Below are 22,034 nucleotides of genomic sequence, written 5' to 3'. Positions count from 1 at the left end.
GTTGCTACTGGGTTTCTGAGACCATGCAAGGTACCAATATGCTGCAAAGCATTCACTTAAAAAATGCATTTGACATCACTTAAACGTTTCGATTTACTGCCAGCTTTTTAGTGACTTTTTTAAAATGACACTTACCTCAAAACTAGTGACAGCCAGCTGGGATAAACCATCTACATATGGTCCCAAAACTTTATGCTCTCGAACTTTAAGAGACTGCCTATTCCTTTGGGAGGAAGGAAAAAGGAATGAATGAATCAGACCCAACTGGGAAGCTTTCCCTTTTTTTTAACTACTCAGAAAAGAAGACTGCAATTTTTTAAATGATCAAAAAATATTCTAAAAGCTACTTTATTTGGATTAGGAAAACAGCATTCCTTATGAGGAATGTCTTTTATACTCTGGTTTCTATTTAAAGTAACTTACTATTTTAAAAATTCTATCTCTACTCCCAAACTAAACAGCTAGCACACAGAATATGAGGTTAGGCTAACATGCCTGCTTTAGTAGATGAACTTCAGTTTTACAAAGGAGGAAAAAGAAGAAAGCAAGCAAGAAAACAAAGCAAAGAACATGCCAGAATGGAATTTAACCTTAAGATTCGTTCATACATAAGCACATTCGCAGTTTTAGTAAATCATGTCTTAACGTTTTGATCAAGTAGTGAACAGTATTAAAGTGTTTTCATTTGCTTTTTAAAGACTCCATTGATTTATGGTGCTTTTATGCTGACAATTTTATACAGAAAGTGATAGAGCAGTACAGCAGTTGTTTGCAGTTACTGACATTTATCCTATATTTAGAATTGGCTCTGCTGGTGAAGACTTTAAGACTTTTTTGAATTTTTAAATGGCAAACCTGGTTTGGGACCCATTTAAAGCTCATCACAGATATTTAGGATTAAAAGCAGATCTATATATATCATGAGCATATTGCATTTGTCACCTTTTTCATTGCCTCGGATATTAATCACCTTTCAAATCAAGTGTCAATGTTTGGCATCACTCAAGTGTGGAAAAAGGGGGCTAAGACTTACTGAGTACTTCCCAAAGTTGTGGCATTGTTCCCTAAGAACTTTTTAGTTATCCCATTTATTCTTATAGCAATCTATAAAATAGGTTTTACTACCTTTACAGATGAAGAATTCAATGTGACAATGAGTAATTCTGTGTACTCTCAATAGGGGCAGATCAAATGCACATCTTCAAAAAAGCTAGCAGGATGCACATGGATCTGAAACTCCACTCCACTCAGCTTGCACAACCAGAGATTCTTTAATGCTATTCTGGAGCACCCCATAAAGGCAAAGATTCAGTATCTTGTTGCCCACAAGTCCACCCTAGATGTATTCCCTAGAAACTCCTACAATTGCACTACAAGAGAAGTGTGCAAGAATGCTCAGAGCAGTGCTGTAGCAGTAAAAAGTGGAAACCACAAAAGTGACAAGAGATGAGACAGACTATCATCATACAATAAAACACTGAAGAGCAGGAAAAACAAATGCATTATTACTTCATCTATCAGAATGAATGTCTCATCAAGAGAAAAAGAGCAAGTCAACAAAGGACATATATACTATGATGTCACTTACACAAAGTTTAAAATTGTGCAAAATTATGTGTGAACTCTAAGGAGAATAAAGATAATGAGAAATATAAAATTCATAATTGTGGCTACCTTGGGGAGGGGTAAAGAATGGAATGGAATTCAAGAGAATCATACCAAGGCTTTAAAAATATTAGTCATGTTCCATTTATTAAGCCAAATGGTAAGAACAGTCAATTTTATTATTTTTTATATCTTACATGTATTATAAATGTTCTTTCATATGCAAATAGTTAATAACTTTAAAGTCAATATAAACATTTCCCATGATTTCTTCATTCCTTGTCACCTACAGTTCTGGTCTTATGATGATACCCTGGATTACACAGCTGCTAAAAGTGTTTAAAAATAATTCAGGATATGGAATTGTATTTAGAGAATGACCTCAACACACACACACACACCCCCAACAGACTTGAACCACAGGATCAAAATGGACAAAAGTATTAACAATGTTATTTTTGAGTGGTGGGATTATAGGTCATTTTTATTTCTTCTTATACTTTGCCTATTTTCTAAATTTTCCATGAGTATGTATTATTTTTAAACCAGCAAAAAAATTTTAATTAAAGAAAAAATGTAAACGGCCTTCTCTCTCTGTGAATCAAACTTATGTGGTTTTTATCACCTAGTTTTTAAAAAAATACCCACATTTGGGATTCCCCCTTGGTCCACTGAATCATGGGCTCTATGGGTGGGGCTCAGGCCAGCATATCCTTAAAAAGCCCCCCAACCATGATTCCAGTGCATGGCCCAGGAAGAGAATGGCTTTCTAGGCTGGGTTGTTTCAATCCTTGAAGCAGTTCCTTCCAATTTAGACTTGCTCCTTTCCAAAACAAATTGGAGGACCACTATGTCATTGTTAACTTAGTTTTTATGAACAAGCCATGGTCACAAAAATAATACCAATAGTAAAAACATCTTTTTAAATGGCATGCATATGCAACTTTATACACGAGTATAGGATAAACTACATGTACTGGGTCTACCAGCAGGCTCTGAGAAGCAGACAATTTCTCAGTGAATGCACTGAAGTTGGAGCAGTGACCAAATAAATCTACTTCCTTGCAGCTTTAATGTAAGGATCATTTACAATTATTACTCCCGTGACAAGCTTAATTTCAACCACTAACTTACCCTTTGGGATCTAAAAGATCTCGAACTTTCTCATTATAAATTTCCATATAGGATACTTCGACTTTGAAGGTCTGTGACTCATTCTGCTCTAGAGAGATCCTTTTAAATAAAGCACAGCAGAGCCTTGGAATAAGGCCCAGTTGCTCAGCACTGCCCATCATGGAGAAGGATTTTCCCGAACCTGAAGAAAAGCAAGCAGAAAGGAAGGACAACAGAGGGAGTGAAACATAATGCTGCCACATTATACATTTTCTACATTCATCCACCAGGGTCACAGAGCACAAGTGGCAAACTCAGCCCTCACGCCCATGCCTGTGGACAACCAAGCTACTCTTTCTATAACGTTCACCAATTCTAGCTGGACAGACAGATGCCTACAAATACAACCACTATAGATGTGCAAACCTGAAGTGTGTATAGCAAATATCAACTATACATTATCAAGTCATATCAAGTCACACTGACTGTACTTTACCCCCAAAATATATTATGTTTGTGAAAATGCTTTGATATGCATTCTCTTGTCTGAATCTCAGAGCTGTCCTGTGATGGGACAACAGGCAGTATTGCTATGACTTATTCTAACTTTCTTGCTGAGGCAGTGTTAAGGGCTAACCCCATAGTGAGCTTCTGTTCTGCATGTTCCATGCACCTGTCCCACAGTCTTGGTTTAATAATCTATCAACACTCTTGTATCCCAGGGAAGGTCCTTCATTCCACAGGATGATACAAAGAGTTGTTCTATAGCTTTTCACTATAACCTTGACACTGAGAAACTGGTAATTATTTTCTAGTTCAAATGCAGGTTAAAACTATAATTTAGGAAATGACAATAATTTGAAACTAGCTTTGGCTCAATTATTCAATTATCAAAAATTGTTGAACCTTCAAAAAGAGGGTTACTTTTGATCATCTAACTCAGTTAAACCCACAAAGTCAGAAGCATGTTTCCGTCACTTTGCGAGTGTTTTCTATTTCTAGACCTTAAGACATGCGTATTTAATATCATTGACTATAACTAAAAGCAGCCACTTACCTGTCTGTCCATATGCAAAAATACAAGCATTATACCCTTGAAAGGCTTTTTCAAGAATTCCTTCCCCAAGGCACTTGAAAACCACTTCTTGACCTAAAAAACAAAACAAAAAAATAAAAAACTTACAAAAGCAAAGTATGATTTTTCTTGACATACTTGGATTAATAACCGAGTCTCAGTTATTAACAACACTCTCTCAATCCAAAAAGATGTTAAAAGTGTACTGCTTGCTTACTACATGCAGGGCTATGTACTAAGAGCTCAGTTCCTAGATCAGTTCATGATTCCACCCATTCCTTCTCTCCCAGACATTTCTCTAGGCATTAAAGTTTCCTTTCCATGGTCAGTGGGCCATACAGAAGCATGGTTTAAATTCTGTTTAGCTTCTTCTCATGAGCTGTTATTAAAATATCATTAAACCTACATAGTCTTATCTCCTCATCTGGATTCTGATGAACCTTGTCAGATGCATCTTGGGATGGGTAAGCACCTAGCACAGTGCTAAATGCATGCCAAGTGCTGAGAAACTGTTCATTGCAGGTGGAAGTGATGTGTAGAGCACAGGCACCTCTCACCTGTGTTCCCATGGTTAGTTTGGGGACAAGTTCTCTTCTGTGAGCCTGTCTACAGCTTACTGCAGCTCTTGGGAGTTTTCAGTCATGTACTATAGAGCCAGTAGCATCCGGCTGAAGAGTAAAGGTGTGAACTTTTTCTTTTTTTTTTTTTTAGTCTCCACACCCAACACAGGGTCCAAACTCACAACCCTGAGATCAAGACCCAGCTGAGATCAAGAGTCAGACACCCAACCGAGCCACCCAGCCGCCCCAGGCATGAAAATCTTTTTAAACAGTTAAGGTAGCACTGACTATCTGAAATTCATGACTTTCTAACATTCACTCTCCCATCATTAAGAGAATTAAAATGATATTCTTCTTCCTCTGTGCTCTCATAGTCCCAAACATTCATGATTACAGTATTTGCCAAAACCACTGTATTCCCTCTCCCCTCCATTGGACCGAGAACCTCCTGATTGATGTCAGAGACTATAATTTATCTTTGTAATCCTAGGACCTAGCACAAAATATTTAATAAATGTTGAAAAAAGGAGTCCACTGAACCTTTTTATCTTACACAATTCCTTTTAGATTCAGAAATACAGCAACATAACACAAGCTTTCAGGTGTACTTCCTCCTTTATGCAAAGTTGGATCTGATTTTAGCAGTCTCTTGTTACACTTGGACATCTGGCTACACAATGGGATTCTTAAAAATGTGTAAACGCAAAACAAATGATGTCTTCAACCATTAGAAGTTGGCAAAAAATAAAAATTTGGCAACAATATAGCTGGACTGAGGAAATATGGGTATTTTTATAATCTGCTGCTGGGTTGCACACTCTAAGAAAACCTGACAGAACCTATAAGAGAGAATATGTCTATACTCTGACCCACTATGAGGCACCTACCCTAGAGACGCTTTCACAAGGGACTCCTGTAACAGAATGCTCATGGCAGCATTATTTTGATTCTCTAAGTTGGATTCAAGTTAAATGCCCATTCGTAAGGGAGTAGAGAAGAAAAATGTGATTACTTTGCATTTTTTCCATTTACTTTTTATTTTTAAAAATATTTTATTTAAGGCATCCCAGGTGGCTCAGCGGTTTAGCGCTGCCTTCAGCCCAGGGCCTGATCCTGGAGACCCAGGTTTGAGTCCCACGTCGGGCTCCCTGTGTGGAGCCTGCTTCTCCCCCTATGCCTGTGTCTCTGCTGCTCTTTCTCTCTCTCTGTATCTCTCATTAATAAATAAAATCCTTTAAAAAAATAAATAAATAAAATAAAAATATTTTATTTAAATTCAATTTGCCAATATTAAACACCCAGTGCTCATCTCAAGTGCCCTCCTTAGTGCCTGTCACCAGTTACCCCACCTCCTTACCCTCCACCCTTCCTGCAACCCTTTGTTCCCAGAGTTAGGAGTCTCTCATAGTTTGTCTTCCTTTCTAATTTTTCCCCACTCAGTTTCCCTCTTTTCCCTTATACCATGTGACTACTTTGTATGTTAGAATATCACCAACCATGTAAAAACTAACCCCAAATAGAACACACCTGCGTGTCTAAACAATGCTAAAATTCAAAAACATTGCTAAAAAAAAAAAATTGCTGAGTCTGACAAAAGTCACATTCAAATACATATACATATATACATTTAATGTAAAAAACTTATGCCGAGACAGACCAAGTGATAAGCACTAAAATTAAAAAATAAATTAGAAGAAAAATATCAGATTTATATAACCTTATTTCTCTAATTTTGACTTCTAACATCTAGCATAGAGCCTGCTACCTAAAAGGTATTCAAAACATGTTAGTGTAATATGTGATTTTTTAAAAGGGTATAATCACTCCCAAATATACAGGTTTGTTGTGAAGACTAAAGATGTGTGTGTGCACAAACATATATGCATTCTGAAAAATACTAAGCTAATGCCAAAATTATAATCCACTACATCAATATTTTTTCTTGTATGTTTCCTCAAAGGATCTTCCTTATTCCTTGTACTTCCCCGTGCCAAAAAGCAGGCCTTAAATCTGGAGCAGAGCCCTGCAGTGTAGAATATAGGGAGTTAAACACAGCCTGTGCTTAGGCTTGTGAGAATCGACCATGGTCCTCAGCCAGATCCAAGTGCCACGCGCAGGCTCTGGTCAACCAGCCTCTCAGGAAGGGGGTGAGGGTGGAGACAAGATGCTTTAAGACTTGGCCAGGTCAAACATCCTGCCCGTAATTCATGATTTCAACTCATATTTAGTAACTTGGAAAAACAACAACAACAACAACAACAAGCGCTTGAGTTGATTGAAGGACTCAACTGCAGGGAGCACTGTGGTCAGCTGACCATGGCCATGCAAGGGCCTGTGGCCACTTAGTTAGGAACCTTTCTCTTCCTGTGTTAGGTAGTGAGATCCAATACTTCTAGCTTCTACTCCTGAAGCTGAGTAGGATGGAAGTATGAAGAATTATTTTTTCCATGTTCTTTTTTTTAAAGATTTATTTGAGAAAGAGAGAGAGAAAGTGAGTAGAGGGAAAGGCAGAGGGAGAGACTCTCCAAGCAGACTCCCTGCTAAGAGTGGAGCCCAATGCAAGGCTCGATCTCACAACCCTGAGTATCACGACCTGAGCCAAAACCAAGAGTGAGATGCTCAACCAACTGAGCCACCCAGGCACTACTCCATATTCTTTAGAAGCAAATCACAATGTTTTCTTTTCCTTGGTACAAATGGATTTTTAAACTAAAGATCACTGGTCAAAAACACCAAGAATGAATGCTACAAAGCTAAATGAAATAGGTTTATAAAAAAAAAAAAGAAAAAATAAATAGGTTTATGACAATGTCAAGTGAAAAAAAAAACACAAATAATCCAGGATATGTATACTAACATTGCACAAAAAATAAACCAAATGATTAAAGAATTCTCCAGGATATAAAAATACATGAATAAACTGGTTTTACCTATGTCTAAATTGCTACAAATACTAAAGAGGATATGAATTAACCTTTGACATTTGTATACTTTTATTATTTATGTGACTAAAAAGAAGGGAATTAATTTTTATCAACTGCCCAATTAGCAAATGCACTCTACATATTTTGTATCATTGAATCCTGCAGTCCCCAGGGCCAGTAGGTATGGATTGAGATCTATAAGGAGGCTGGGCTCTAGAGGGGAGTCATTTGCCCAAGATCATACCAATAGTGAGTGGCAGGTCCCGGGTCTGTTTGTACTGACTCTTGAACGTTAAAGCAGATGCTCATCCACCATTGGTGACTCACATTACACGACACCAGGAATCAGTTACTCCTACCTCTGGTCTCCATGGTTTTGTTTAGTTTTTGTTTTTGTTTTAATAAACTTTAGAACTTACAGTACCCTATTTTTTTCTATTTATCCTCTACCACTGGATTGTGAGTTTCTTTTTTTTTAAAGATTTTACTTATTTGTTCATTTGAAAGAGTTCACACATGCAGGGGACGGGGCAGAGGGAGAGGAAAAGAGACAGACTCTCCAGTAGGTTCCACACTTAGCATGGAGCCCAATGTGGGGCTGGATCTCACAACCCTGAGATCATGACCTGAACCGAAATCAAGAGTTGGATGCCCAGGCGTCCTGTGAGCTCCTTTGAAAATGGGTTCTTTTTCATCTTAGCAGAGTCCCTGGCACACAGTAGGCACTCTGATTTCCTGAGTTATTCCTATGTTGACAAAGCTGTCCTCAGATGAAAGAATATTTAATTGGGGGGGGGGCATTCCTCATTAGTGAGTGCGGAGACATCAAAATACTGTTTGTTGAACTTAAAAAGAAACATCTGGGGTACCTGGTTGGCTCAGTCGGTGAAGCATGCAACTCTTGATCTTGGGGTTTTGAGTTCAAGTCCCATGTTGGGTGTAGAAAAAACTTAAAAATAAAAATCTTTTATAAAAAAGATTCAATTGCTTTAGGGTTTATACTTGATCAAGTATGACTCTTTTTGAAATTTTAATGAGCCTCTAAAGACTACAGTATCCTTGGTTAAATAAGGCACCAGGGATAGAAGTGAATAGAGGTGTTAACATAATATATATCTACTAACTGAATAATTTTGATAAAAATTACAGATTATGCTTTCCCTGGCACCCATAGTAACCTCCTGGACATTCAAACAAAATATATGAGACAGAAAAAACCAAACTAGTCTCTCTGATTTCCATTATATATATTATATATAGGCATATGCTCTTCAAAAAGTCAAGTTTTCTTAGATACTTACAGTTATGCTTGACAGAACACATTTCAGATTTATTATATTTAATGAAGTTTTAGTAGGAAAGGAACACATTCTGGGAAATACAAAATAGAATATGAAAAAGTAGAGAACAATTTTACTGTATTTGTGGAAAGAATTCATCTCCTTTCCATCCTTAAATAAACTATCTTGAAGCACAATTTATAAAAGGATGAACAAAAAGAACTACCGTTAAGTTCATGTATCTTTACAATTCTATGCAAGATTGGATTCTAGAGAGACTGCAATACATTTTATCACTATGGCTTCATGTCTCACGGGAAATTTATTCTCTTTTAAGACAAGAAATAATGAACACTTTGCCACCCCTACAAAGTTATGTCAACATTAATATTTTTTATAGCTGCTTAGCTTTCCATTGTGTGTTTAACTGATGCAATCGGTTCCCTATTATGGATATTTAGATTATTTCCTTTTTCTTTACAATATTTATCCTTACATATTTATCCCCGAGCACTTTTCTATTTTTTTTACCGAGAAAAACTCCAAAAATCCAAATTACTATGTCCTCTAGCAATGCACTCTCAACAACACAGCTATTATCATTCTTTTTTGTCTAAACTCAAATTTTCCTTTCCTTTGTTGATTGTCCACATTGTACTTATTCTTTAGTGAACTGATTATTTGGGTCCTATGTTTCTTTTTACAAATAAATTGGTTTAGTCATTGATTTCTTTACTTAAAAATGCTCATCATATATACATATATAATAGTATTATATATATTTGTATTATATACATATATATTTTTAAAGATTTATTTATTTATATAAGTAATCTCTACACACAATATGGGGCTCAAACTCATAATCCCGAGATCAAGAGTCATGTGCTCTCTGGACTGAGCCAGCCAGGCACCTCCAAAATGTTCATCATATATTAAGGATATTAACCTTTGATCTATTATACTTTGTAAATACTGCTTCCTACTCTGTCATTTACTTTTTAGTCTCATGTTGGTTTTTGTCATACGAAAGCTTTTGGTTGTCCATATTCAAATCTTTCATCTTTTCCTTTGTGATTTTTTTCCCTCAGTCTATGTTATGCTTCCAAAATCTTTTTGTATTGTTATTACCACAAATTATATAGGGATTCATCTGTCTTTTCTTCTAGTTCTGTTGTTTTTGGTTTTGTTTTTTTGCAGTTTTATTTTCAAACCTGAACTCTGCTCCTTACCAGCTGTGACCTTGGTCAAGGTCTGGGTTTCTTCATCAGTAAATAACGAATAATAACTACTACCTTACTGGGTTGCTGGTATGATTTTTTTAACAAGGCAAGACAGGTAAAGAGCTTACCACAGTGCCTGGCCACAATCTAGAATATATTTTAGTTAATATCCATTATCAATATCTTCCCTTAAATCTTTAATCAACTATAATTAATTTTGCCATAAAAAAGGAGGTAAACATAGAATTATTTTTTCTTAAAGTAGTTCCTTTGTCTTTGCAACAATTCTGTCAGGTAATCCAATTTCAAAGATAAAAGAAAAGACAGCTATTCTTAGAAAAAAAAATTTTTAAGGGCAGCCCGGGTGGCTCAGCAGTTTAGGGCCGCCTTCAGCCCAGGGCATGATCCTGGAGACCCGGGATCGAGTCCCACGTCGGGCTCCCTCTGTGGAGCCTGCTTCTCCCTTGGCTTGTGTCTCTGCTTCTCTCTCTCCGTGTCTCTCTTGAATAAATAAATAAAATCTTAAAAAAAAAATTTTTTTTAAAGGAATCACCTACTGCTGTTTCTCTAGATCCCCTAGTTCTCACTTTTAAAATTCTACTGACCAAATATAATGGTGGAGTATTCTAATACAGGAAAGAGAGAAAGAGAGAGAGCCAGTATATGGTGGTGGGGTGTTATGTTTTGTATGTATTGGGGTATGTGCGTGTGTACACGTATGTATGTGTGTGTTGGGTATATATGGGGTTATATGTGTGTTGGGTATATGTGTATATCTGTGTGTATTGGGGGTGTATGTGTGGTGCATGTGTATTGGGTTGTGTGGGGGCATGTATAGGGATATATATGTATATGCATGTATGCTGTGGTATATGGATGTGTGTGTGTGTTGGGGGTACATGTGTGTCTGTGCATGTGTGTGTGTATGTGTGTTACATTGAGACATACGAGGAGAGGAAAAAAGAAAGGTATTATTTGGGACAGGATAGGTCAACTTATACTGTTCAGTGAAGGAAAAATATGTACTTTTCTAACATTATCTCAGTAGGGTATAGGGGATAAAAACCAACATAATATATCCTATCAATAAAACTATGGATAGAAACATACTCTATAGATTCCTCTTTATTTTTCTAATCTAGTAACTTTTGAGCTGTATGACTCCTGGGCTGTGGTTATATTTGATCAATGCTTCGGTCTGGTAATTTTCAAGGGCATGACTGGTATGGTAGGAAACAACTGTCAACCAAAGCCTAAGAATGCACTGTGGACTCTATACAGCCTCCTGTCTTCCTCAACATAATCAGTTCTTCATCAAACACAAACGAAGGCTATAGTTAATTGTGATAGAGAGAGAATATTAAATATCAAAGACCCTTCTACAGTCTGTTAAGGAGAGTCTGGTTGATCCAAAAGACTGAAGGTTTCCTACTTTGTTCTTTCCATCCTTTAAACACAGACGTCCCCTTTTTCAGCACAGGAAAAAAAAAGAACCGACTTGCCAACTGCTTTTTGAAGCTCACTACACAAAAAACAGGAGTACTGATGCTGGATGGTGGGAATCCGGGAATCCATAAAAGACACAGTATTTTGACCTACAGGTCTCCTGACCATACCTCACCCTCAAATAGAACAAAGCTCTGTCTAGGGGAATGCACACCAGCCCATATGGGAAAGTTCAGAAGTCCTGTGGGAAGCAGGAGGATCTACGAGTATTTGTGACTATCCCAGACAAACCGAGCAAAGCCACAGTACTGTTAAACCCAAGAGGCTTGTGGCTTTTTAGCAGGACCAATGCCAGAGAGGAGGTGGCCCTTTTACAGATGTCAGCTCCACGTGCCTGGTGCAGGGTATCCTCAGGGCAAACCTCCCTCAGTTGTTAACAGCCATGATCAAGAAGATGTCAATTTCCTCTGTGGGGTTTATGCTTAAAACCTCCTATAATGATATGAACAAGTCTTAAAACACAGGCATGCTCATAGCAATCTGTAACACAGTATCACAAAAGCAGAGAGGACTCCTATTTGGAACTTCTGCAACCAAGGTTATACACCTGACCCACTCAACCCTAAGTCACATATATAATACAGATCTGAGTCTCCACAAATATGCATAATTTGTCCCTATTGGGGATCACAGTTGTGATCAAAGCTGTCACATGTGTGCATTGGGAACCGAGTAACCAAGGTAATCCCCTCTCTATAGAAGAGTCCTGATAGCAAAGCACAGAAGACCAACTAGAGTTGAAGAGAAAAATGCACACACCATTCATATGCCTAACACCTGACTACCAAAGAGGCACAGAGTCAGTTACAGTGAGCTACGTTCTTAGAAATGGGAGAACCAAATGGGAGGGCATAACCCTTGTCATATTTACAATCTGCATTAAACAAGGCAGTCAAATATAGATCATGGCCGAATAAAACAATAAGTATGGCAATTAGGAGGCTAGACAAGACATATGCATGGAATATTTCTCATTTTTCTAAGGCAGGAACATGGAAAAGCATTCAAGATTTCAACACGACATATTTTTTATCAGTGTTAACAGAATCTCCTGATTCTTTCTTTCCTGTCTTTTCTCTTTGGAATGGAAAAAAAAAAAAAAAAAAAAGCTCATATTTGTGATGTGGAACTCCTAGGCCTGCTTGTTTGTGAGGATGTTTTTCCACCTCTAAGGAGGGCTGACAGCCACAGCGATTTTGATGAGTCTGGGCTTGGCAGGTGGCCCAGGTCCAAATCAGAGCACCTGGACAAGTGCAAGACCAGACAGGTCTTCTCCACACATCCATGCAGTGGGGAGAAATGCCTAACCTGGACCAGGCTTCAGCAATCCCTCTCCCAAATAGGGCAACTGAGAAACTACCCCATGTAGTAAAGTTAAACCTGGTTTAAGCTCAATGACCAAAAACTACAGAGTTCAGATTTTTAAAAATGAAGGCCTTAAGGACTGACCCGGTGACAGTAGATTTAAGTTTTAATCAACTACAGAAGTTTGCCATTAACGAGCTTGGTAAAAGGATCCTGAGAAACTGGGCCATGAGGGTAAAGGGAGAGCATGGGGCTATTTTCCATAGCGGCGTCCAAGGGTGATCAGCATTGCGGTGCCTGGGAGTCTTGCTTGCAGCATGGCACGGGGTGACTCACCCAGATGGACGTTTCCACCCCAGCAACAGCACTGGGACAAGTCATGAGCTGGTAGTGAAACTTGGCTCCTTTTTTTGCTGGCAAGTAAGGTGGCTGACTCACCAAGGCGAGGGTCAGATATTGGTGCCCAGGATGGAGGAAACAAAGGAGCCACCTTACCTGTGAAAACTGTCTGATAGAGGATGTATTTTGAGCTATTCTGTAGGAGTTTTCACATAAAGCATCTACTGAGAAAGTGTCTTCATTTCTGTCTGGTATGTTCTCTGAGGTACTGGAACACACCAAACCCAACATCCCCTCTGGACTGTGGGGAACACAGTATTTACAGCACACGAGGAGAGACTAAAACAAAGCCCAAACCAAACACAGACATTCGGGCCTCTGGAGAACATCTAACCTAATGCTATTAGAACGGTTCCTGGCCGGGTTCCAAGCCAGAGCACTGTAACGTAATTGCCAAACACGGCCACATTTTGGGGTGGCAGAGAAGATGGGACAGCCTGAATTGCAGGAGAATTCATGCCATCTTCATGCGTGTCACTGCTTAAAACCCACATTTACAACTGCTTTTCAGCTTTCTCCCTGGTAGCAGTTTCTTTATCTGTAAAATGGGGACAGTAGTCGTTTCTATGTGATCAGGTGATTGACAATTAAATAACCTACTGCAGTAAAGGGAAGAGCACAGTGCTGGGGACCTACTGCTCCCAGTATATTGTCTACTGTGATTCTTATTTAGCTCTACATACCCTTCATTAAGTTACATGATGTCTCTGGGTGCCAATAAATAAAGAACAGATGGGGATGATGGGAAGAAAAGCCTGTATGAAGGGGGGCTGGATGGGATTAAAAAATGGGAGTAGAGGGGTGCCTGGCTGGCTCTGCTGGTAGAGGATGGCACTATTGATCTCAGGGTCATGAGTTCAAACCCCACATTGGGCATGAAGCCTACCTATTTTTTAAAAACTATAAGTAGAGGCAAGAAAAAAGAGCAGTCTGCACACACACATACACATCCATACATATATACACACACACTAACACCCATTTACACACACCCATATTCACACACACAAGCACACGTACATATACACACTTATAGTCAAATATACACACACTCACAACATACAGACACATATATATACATACTTATATATACATTCACACACATTTACAAACACTCTCTCTTTAAAAAAAGGTGGGGGGCAGCCCTGGTGGCTCAGCCGTTTAGCACCGCCTTAGCCCAGGGTACGATCCTGGAGACCCGGGATCAAGTCCCATGTCGGGCTCCCTGCAAGGAGCCTGCTTCTCCCTCTGCATGTGTCTCCACCTCTCTCTCTCTGTCTCTCATGAATAAATAAATAAAATCCTAAAAAAAAAAAAAACTAACAATATTAGCTTAGCTCATTTATCTCAGAAAAGTTTTTCTCATCAGTAAAGCTGGCCTAACCAAGAAAAAAGTCAAGGTTCCTCTATGACCTCACTGGGGAAGGAAACGTCTGTGTGGACCGCAGTGATGTGAACTGAAACAGTCTCAATGTGGGCACCTGGCACACTTTACCAAACACAAATACAATCCCACCAGGAGTAAAATATAAAGTAAACATTAAAGATTCTTGTGATACAAAAAAAAAATTTTTTTTTTAACCGACCTCCACTCTTACCCAATTTTCGGAATTCACCGACATTCTCTTCTATCTGTAAAATAACAGAGGCGTGACCACTGCGCCCTAAATCACTCCAGCTGGTAGGCCATGCTCTGGACTCCCACCAGCTGAGTTATGTTCTCACAAAGGGTCAGCTGTGTTTGCTCCTACACTGGTTTATGTCAATTGTACTTCTCTGTAATTACATAATTTAATTAACAAATGTAAAAAGACAGTTGCTGATTCTAAGAAAATAAAGTTGGGTGCTTAGGGAACAACCTGAGAAGGCTTAGTCACTAGAAGAATTATCAAATTTGGTATGGGGTAAGACAATTTTCAAAAGACTATATAAAAGAAAAAGTCTAAAAGAATCCTGCATTCAGACTGTTTCATAAGTGTTTTAGAATATAAATTTTGATACACAAAAGTTTTGTCTTGTTACTATTCTCGCTTCAGTTAAACAGTGTGAAAGAGAAATCATTTCTACCTCTGGACACATAAAATGTCCCATCATGGGAACAGAATCAAACACGGCTGCTTTCCCCACAGCAATAGCTCACGGCTCGGATGCACACAGCAGAAAGCTACGCTAGCAGAACAAGAATCAGACATATAACCTTTCTCCTGACCTGCGGGGCATTAACAATGCCTGAAAACACATGGCTTCAGCAAGTTTGAGCAATATGCCATATGATGAGAATTGTTATATAATTTCTAAGTCTAATAGCTTAGAAGCTCTGAGCCTGGAAATGTTCATGTCCCCATCGATTCCCAGATACGCCACTGCCAGACTGTTTTTTGGGGGTTTTTTGTTTGTTTGTTTGTTTGTTTTATTTTAAATATATATATATATATATATATATATTTTTTTTTTTTTAGTAATATCTATGCCCAACATGGGGGCTGGAACTTACAACCTAGAGATCAAGAGTCGTATGCTCTACTGGCTGAGCCAGTCAGGTGCCTGCGCCTCACCAGACTGGTTTTTATTTCTGGCATCAAGATTTATAGAAAAATAGGTTTGTGAAAGATATTCCCCCACTAGGATGAAAACTGACACCAAGGGGACTGGAAATCAGTTATTTACCAACGTGGCACCTTTTAGGCAGTGATAAATCATGGCCTGATTCATTAACAAGAAGGCGTTAATTACAATTGGTAGTGACTGAACCATTTACAAAAGCCTATGACACTCTCAAGTGATGTCAGTATACACTATAATAACTTTATCCTAAACATGGATCTACGTCTACATGCATGTACATATGGGGTGAAGAGTGGGGGAAGATACGAGCTTATGTAGAAATATGCGAAGCTTTGAGTATCTAATTTTGCGGGTTACTTGTTTTTTTTCTTCATCCTGGCACAAGCATTTTTGCTTTAAAGACTCAGAATTATCCACCAGACAAGCATTATTATGCCTACCTAACCCAAAGGTTATATATAATAAGAGATAATACAGTTAAAGTGTAAAACATCTCAAAGCCTGATTCAATGCAATTCAAACAGCTTAACAAACAAGTCTTTGACTTGCCTCTGAAAAGTCCACTGCAACAGCTGTGTGGCCAGCATAAAATGTCTGATTCATGTTTTATCAGCGAGCCAGAGGGGATCTGAGATCATCCTAGGCCACAGCTCCTCCTTCCACAGATGAGGAAACAGATCCCCAAAGGTGAGCAGCTGGTGGCAAAACCAAGTCTCATCAATTCCAGTACCATCCATTCTCTTTCCACAGGGCTGACGCTACTATCCTCAAAACTGCCACAATGTGACCACAATAAAGACGATAATAAATATAAAGTGAAATTGTCCTATGTGCCAAATATTGGTTTTTGTATTTTCTGTGACCAGGTCACTTGGTCCTCAAATCATCCCTATAAGGAGGGAATGATTATCATCCTCATCTTAACATTTGATGAAAGAAAAGTGCAGTGAGATTCAGTGGGCCATGCCTTACATCGGTAGAAGGTGGTGAGGCCAGGATTAGAAGCTGGGCAGTCAGGCATAGGACCCCACATTCTCCCTCCCAGCACTCCAACAGCCTGCTGCCATGCCATTATGCCCTCTATGGACTTGTGTATTTCTATGTCGGAGAGCCTAAGAATGAAAGGTGCCATGGTCACTTTTAACAAAGAGTAAAAGAGAACATTCTGACCATCCCACATGAAACTCAGCGCTCCTGCCTCTCTTTGCCGTCTCAAACCCTGTGCTTTCAATTCGTTCTCTCTTCCCTACCCCTCCTTCCCTCTGCCCCCCAAGTTTTGAGAGCTGCCTTGAGAGCTCTTCATCAGTATCAATGATGCCATTATTCATTGAGCCTGACAAATAGGTCGGTTTCAGGAAATCCATGCTTCCCCTTCTACATTTTCTCTATTTCCCATCAGAGAATGAAGGCTTCTATCTTAATGTTTCTATTCACCATTAAGAAGAAATTGCTATTTCTTTTTTAATGAAGAGAAAGGAAATCAAGTTAGTATGAAACCAATAAACTAATCTACCAGTAATGTATTTAGTAGGCAGATTGTTTATAATGAATGCAAACAAACCTGAGACAACAGCTAGCAAGAATCTTACTTTTTGCTAAGGTGGTCACGGGATTTGTACAATAATAGGGCAATCTGAAGAATTAGAGAATTTCTCTCCGCATTTTATACGTAGACATTGCTCTAGGAGCTGAGAGAGTGCTGTATTTCAGGGATGAATGGAATGCATTATTTGATGTGATCAGGCAAACTAAAAGTAGCTTAAAAATCATTTTGATCTTTTAAAAAATTTCTGAGCAGACTGATTTGTAAGGCAGAGCTCCAGAAATCTTTAGTTTCACATGTAAGTTTTATTATTATTTGTACTTAATAAAGTTATTTCCTCCTTAAAAAAAAAAAAAAAGTTTATCCTGGGTGCCTGTGGTTCAGTTGGTTAAGCATCTGCCTTCCGCTCAAGTCATGATCCTGGAGTCCTGGGATTGAGCCCCGTGCCAGGCTCCCTGCTCACCAGGCACTCTGCTTCTCCCTCTCCCCCTCCCTCTGTGCTCTCTCTCTCTCTCAAATAAATAAATAAATAAATAAAACCTTTTTAAAAAAGAAGTTTGTCCTATGTTCAAGGATATGAGCGATATATTGCAGAAGGCTCAAATGGTCTCTGTGGGCAATAAGGGAGGATATGATTCTAGAAGACACGACAAAGGATAACCACCCTTAAACATTATTTTAACCACATCACTGCAACAGCTCCTGTATTGCACCATTATCAGTCAACCAATAATCAGTCTAAACTAAACTCAGTTTAGACTTCAGAATTTCCTATTAACTAGCCTCACTGCAAGTACAAAAGGCTTCCCACTGCTTCCCCCCACAACCCACCTTCCTGCTAAGGCAGGTGCTACACAGCACGCTCACTCCCACTTCTGCAGCTTCGCTTATGGAAAAGCCAAATGAGGTGTCGCTTCCAGTGCACCTTCCATTAGCGCACAAAGTTAGCGATTTAACCCTTACAACAACACTTAAGACAGGAAACATTGCCATGTTTCCGATTTTACAGAAGAGAAACGGTAGCTCAGAGAGATTACGGAAGAGAACCAAGGAAGGGATCCCTGAGATTTAAACCCAGGGCTGACATCGAAGTCCATGTTGGTTCTCCCATCTAGAAACCCTCTTGGCTGGCTTTTACTACACCTACGCTTTGTTTTCACGCCTGGTTTAAGTTTCTTGTCCCCTGTGGTGCCTTCCCAGGTAATATGTTCGGCCCTTTCAGATTTTGCCTCTCCTTGAGTTTTCTCCAGCCCCTGAAATCTGTAAGACAGTTTAACTAAATACTATCCTAAAATGTTTCCTGTTGGAGGTAATACACTCTTTTGCTTTCCACTTAATTTTGTGATTTCTCAAGGGCTTTCTGAGGCTGCACACACCGAAGGGATTTCACGAGAACTTCAAAACTGTTTTGAGACCTACCGGCTCCCTGGGTTATATAAGACGAATGACGCATGAGGCAGGGGGCGCAGGATGGGTGGTTGGGAGTCATGGAGCAGAGGGTGAGAAAAATATTATATATTAAAAAAATATAATAAAGGACCCTACATGTTGTCCAAGGAATATAAATTTTCCTCTACAAGTGGTAAAGAGTCCTTGAAAGCATTTCAAAACTGCACAAGAAGAGCTAAATCAGGAAGATCTATCTGGCTATATCTTGAATAACATCAGCTGAACAAAGAGTGGGCTTTGGATAGCCATGGCATTTATTTCTGTTACAGTAGGAAATGTTTTACTTCTGTAGTTTATTTAAATCCAAAAGCACACACCCAACACAAAAATACACACTGTGCAAACACTCAAAGCAGACTGTTTTAGACTCTGTAGAATATATTGTCTGAAGTCCTAATAAACCAATAAAAAGACCAATAAATTACAACCAACATTATGAAGTACTTACTCACTTCAATGAAATACCATTTGCCAAAGGTGTAGTAGTGATGTCTAGAAAGAAAGGCTAATTTACCCACGGTGAGCCCTATTTCCAGACTATTAATTTTTTTAAAAACTTTAAATTGAGTGATTTCTCAACGAGTTTGCTTTATGCGGCAAGGAAAAGGCTGTCATGAAACAAAATTCCCTACAAGCAAGTGATTTCCTTTTGCCTGCTAGTCCTGTAAAACCTGCATCGTCTCCATATTCCTCACTATTCTTCTTTTTAAAAAGCAAATGAGACAGTCATTCAGCTGACGTTCTTCTAAGTTGAAACGAGGAGAAAACAATCATTAAGACTATCTAAGGAAATCAGAACAATCAAAATGTAGGACTCAAACTTCCTCCACTAACACATATGCTTCCCTCCTGAGCTGAAGCAATTGTGACGGACTCCTTGGAAGAGCCAATTCTCACCAAATAATAAAATCAGTAGTCATCTGTGTTTGAGGGAATAGGGGTGAAATGTCTCAAGGAAGGAACACTAGTGAAATTGGGGCCGGGAAGTCATGCTTCCCTGTGGAATGTGTAGTTCATATCACCAGTGACCATCAGAACACTCAGGCCATGAGTGGGTCCTGGAAACAAACACCATGTGTGCTTTGCTTCTATCAACGGAGCATGCATTCCCTAAACGTTGGCAATAAGGAAAGATATTGCACATTAAAACTCTCCTTCATGTGATAATCACAACAGCTACCATTTCTGGCTTGAGGCAGTGCCCCGTTATTTCTAATTGTTGGAACATCTCTGAAGATACTACCACCCTCTTTGCAGGGAAAGACCCTAACACTTAAAAATAAACAAACCCATCCATGACTTCTTAGCAAGTTAGTGGCATAGCCAGATCCTGAAATCAAATCTTGTTGACTTCAAAGTCCACATACTAGAATTGGAAAGAATGAGTGTGAATTTTATGGGAAAAACAGAACTCCAGAATAAAGAAAACAGACGAAGAAGAAGCCTGAGGCCCAAAAATCAAGTGAAGAGAGGGAGCCAACTCACCAGCATATTTTGTAGTATTAGATTCATCCATGGACCAGAAGCAATAATCAAAGGCAAATACCTGAAAGAACAAAATATTAAAAATAAATTAACTTCTCTCAGTAAATCAGACTGAAGACAAAAAAGATTTGCTGATAAATATGAAGGTTCCTGTTACTGTCTGATTAGGAAAAAAAAAACACTATAGGTTTGATGTTTTGTTACTTCTAAAGATTCTTTCGGGCTAAACTGATAGTTATCTTTTTTTTTTTTAAGATTTTATTTATTCATTCATGAGAGACACAGAGAGAGAGACAGGCAGAGACACAGGCAGAGGGAGAAGCAGGCTCCATGCAGGGAGCCCGATGTGGAACTCGATCCCGGGACCATGGGATCACGCCCTGAGCCAAAGGCAGATGCTCAACCGCTGAGCCACCCAGGGGTCCCCAACTGATAGTTATCTTACTGTTAGAGTCATTTGCATATGAAAAATGCTATTTATCCAGAACACAAATGAGATTTCTTAACCAAAAAAATATTCTTTTTTTTTTTTTCCAAAAAAATATTCTTAATGGCACTTTAGTAAAGAAAAAAATAACAACAATGACTTCTCATCCAAGTAGACAGTTCCCCCATCTGCTGAAGCAAGCCCTTGGCTGGATTTTCACAGCTTTTCAAGTAACATGAAAGTGATAAACTTGTGTTTGAATCAGCCTTTCTAGTTTTCCATGAATCAGTTCTTCTAGCTTACCGTTTATAGCCAGAGTTCCAAACTTCCCACATTCCCACCTTGGACTCCCTTCCCTCTCTGTTTCAGCATGTCATCTGGGGCCAAGTCTTGTTAATAAACCAATAACCCACACTTGCGTGCATTTTCTGTAGTTATGGAATGACCACTATGTATTGGAAACGCCAACGTACAGTGCATTGGGATTCTCATCCAATCATTGCTTCCATGCATAGGACTACCACTCATGTTCCAGCCATCATTACCAAATGCACAGGACAATGTTCCCCAAAGTCTGCTCCAAGAAACGGTAGTTTCAGGAGCTATTCCATGAAAAATGATTAAACTGTGTTGGCAATGGTGTACATTTTACCCTGTTTGAGATCCTCAATGTGATTCTCAATATTAAAGGCTCTGAAAGTTTATCCAGCAAAGAAATCCATTTAATTACTTAACTTTTTTATTTTCCAATTCATTTTAGTGAAGAGACTCTTTAGTGACATGTATTAACATACTTTGAAACTACTGTTTCTTAGCATACCCTTTAGCAAACTCTGGCTCAGAGGACTCAGCAGCCACTCTCCTGGGCTCCCTGATACAACCTTCTCCCCTGGCAGTCCAAGCAACAAATTATAGACCTCCCACAGACAGGAACCCTCTAGTGCTTAATGATTTCCTTGGGATTGTAAGCATTGTGCAAACAGAACCCAAACTCTTTGACCTGGCATTTGAGCTGGCCACAATGAGGCATTTCCAGCCCCGGCCCCCTCGCTTCCTTACACTTCTGCTGAATTTGTCTGTACCTTGGAATTGGTAAGAACGATTCCACCTAAAAAGAAAAAAAAAAAAAAAAAACGATTCCACCTGTCTTGTTCTCCTTTTCATTTACACCTGTCAAAATGCTTCCTATTTCTTAAGGTCTAGTTAGACACATTTTCCTTCTAGGAAACATTTCTTGGTTAAATCCAAAGGAGTTATCTCTTTTCTCTGAAATCTTATAGTGCCGCTTAATCCTTTTTTGTGTGACTCTTATACTAGTGATCTGTTTTCCATTTTTCATGTATACGATCTGTGCATGTGTTTATCTCCACTGGTAGTTTAAGTTCCTTGAAGATAGGAACCCATACCCAATTCATGCTTCTATCCTACAGTTTTCACAGGAGTTATTTATAATTATTTACTGAATGATTAATGGTACTGAGACACTGCAATAAGGCAGGTACTTTCTAAATCATAAAAAGATCAAGTTATGCTCTGCATAGTTTCAGCACTGCATGCACTCTCATGCTGTTACAA

General features: G+C 38.9%; 1 protein-coding gene across 5 annotated transcripts in view; it reads right to left on the bottom strand.

The window, feature by feature from the left end:
* The window catches only part of KIF13A (kinesin family member 13A), a 209,554-nt gene that overhangs the window by 82,562 nt on the left and 104,958 nt on the right, over positions 1-22,034 (bottom strand). For all 5 annotated transcript variants that reach the window (XM_041772619.1, XM_041772620.1, XM_041772621.1 and 2 more), the window contains exons 4-7: positions 20,033-20,093; positions 3,776-3,868; positions 2,740-2,920; positions 136-223 (exon numbers count right to left, since the gene is read on the bottom strand). In XM_041772619.1, coding sequence (XP_041628553.1) covers positions 136-223; positions 2,740-2,920; positions 3,776-3,868; positions 20,033-20,093 — 423 coding nt within the window. The remainder of the gene's footprint in view (positions 1-135; positions 224-2,739; positions 2,921-3,775; positions 3,869-20,032; positions 20,094-22,034) is intronic.

The sequence above is a fragment of the Vulpes lagopus genome, chromosome 10 (genome assembly GCF_018345385.1).
Source record: "Vulpes lagopus strain Blue_001 chromosome 10, ASM1834538v1, whole genome shotgun sequence".
In the NCBI taxonomy this organism is placed as follows: Eukaryota; Metazoa; Chordata; class Mammalia; order Carnivora; family Canidae; genus Vulpes; species Vulpes lagopus.
This window is presented reverse-complemented; position numbering and strand designations above follow the sequence as displayed.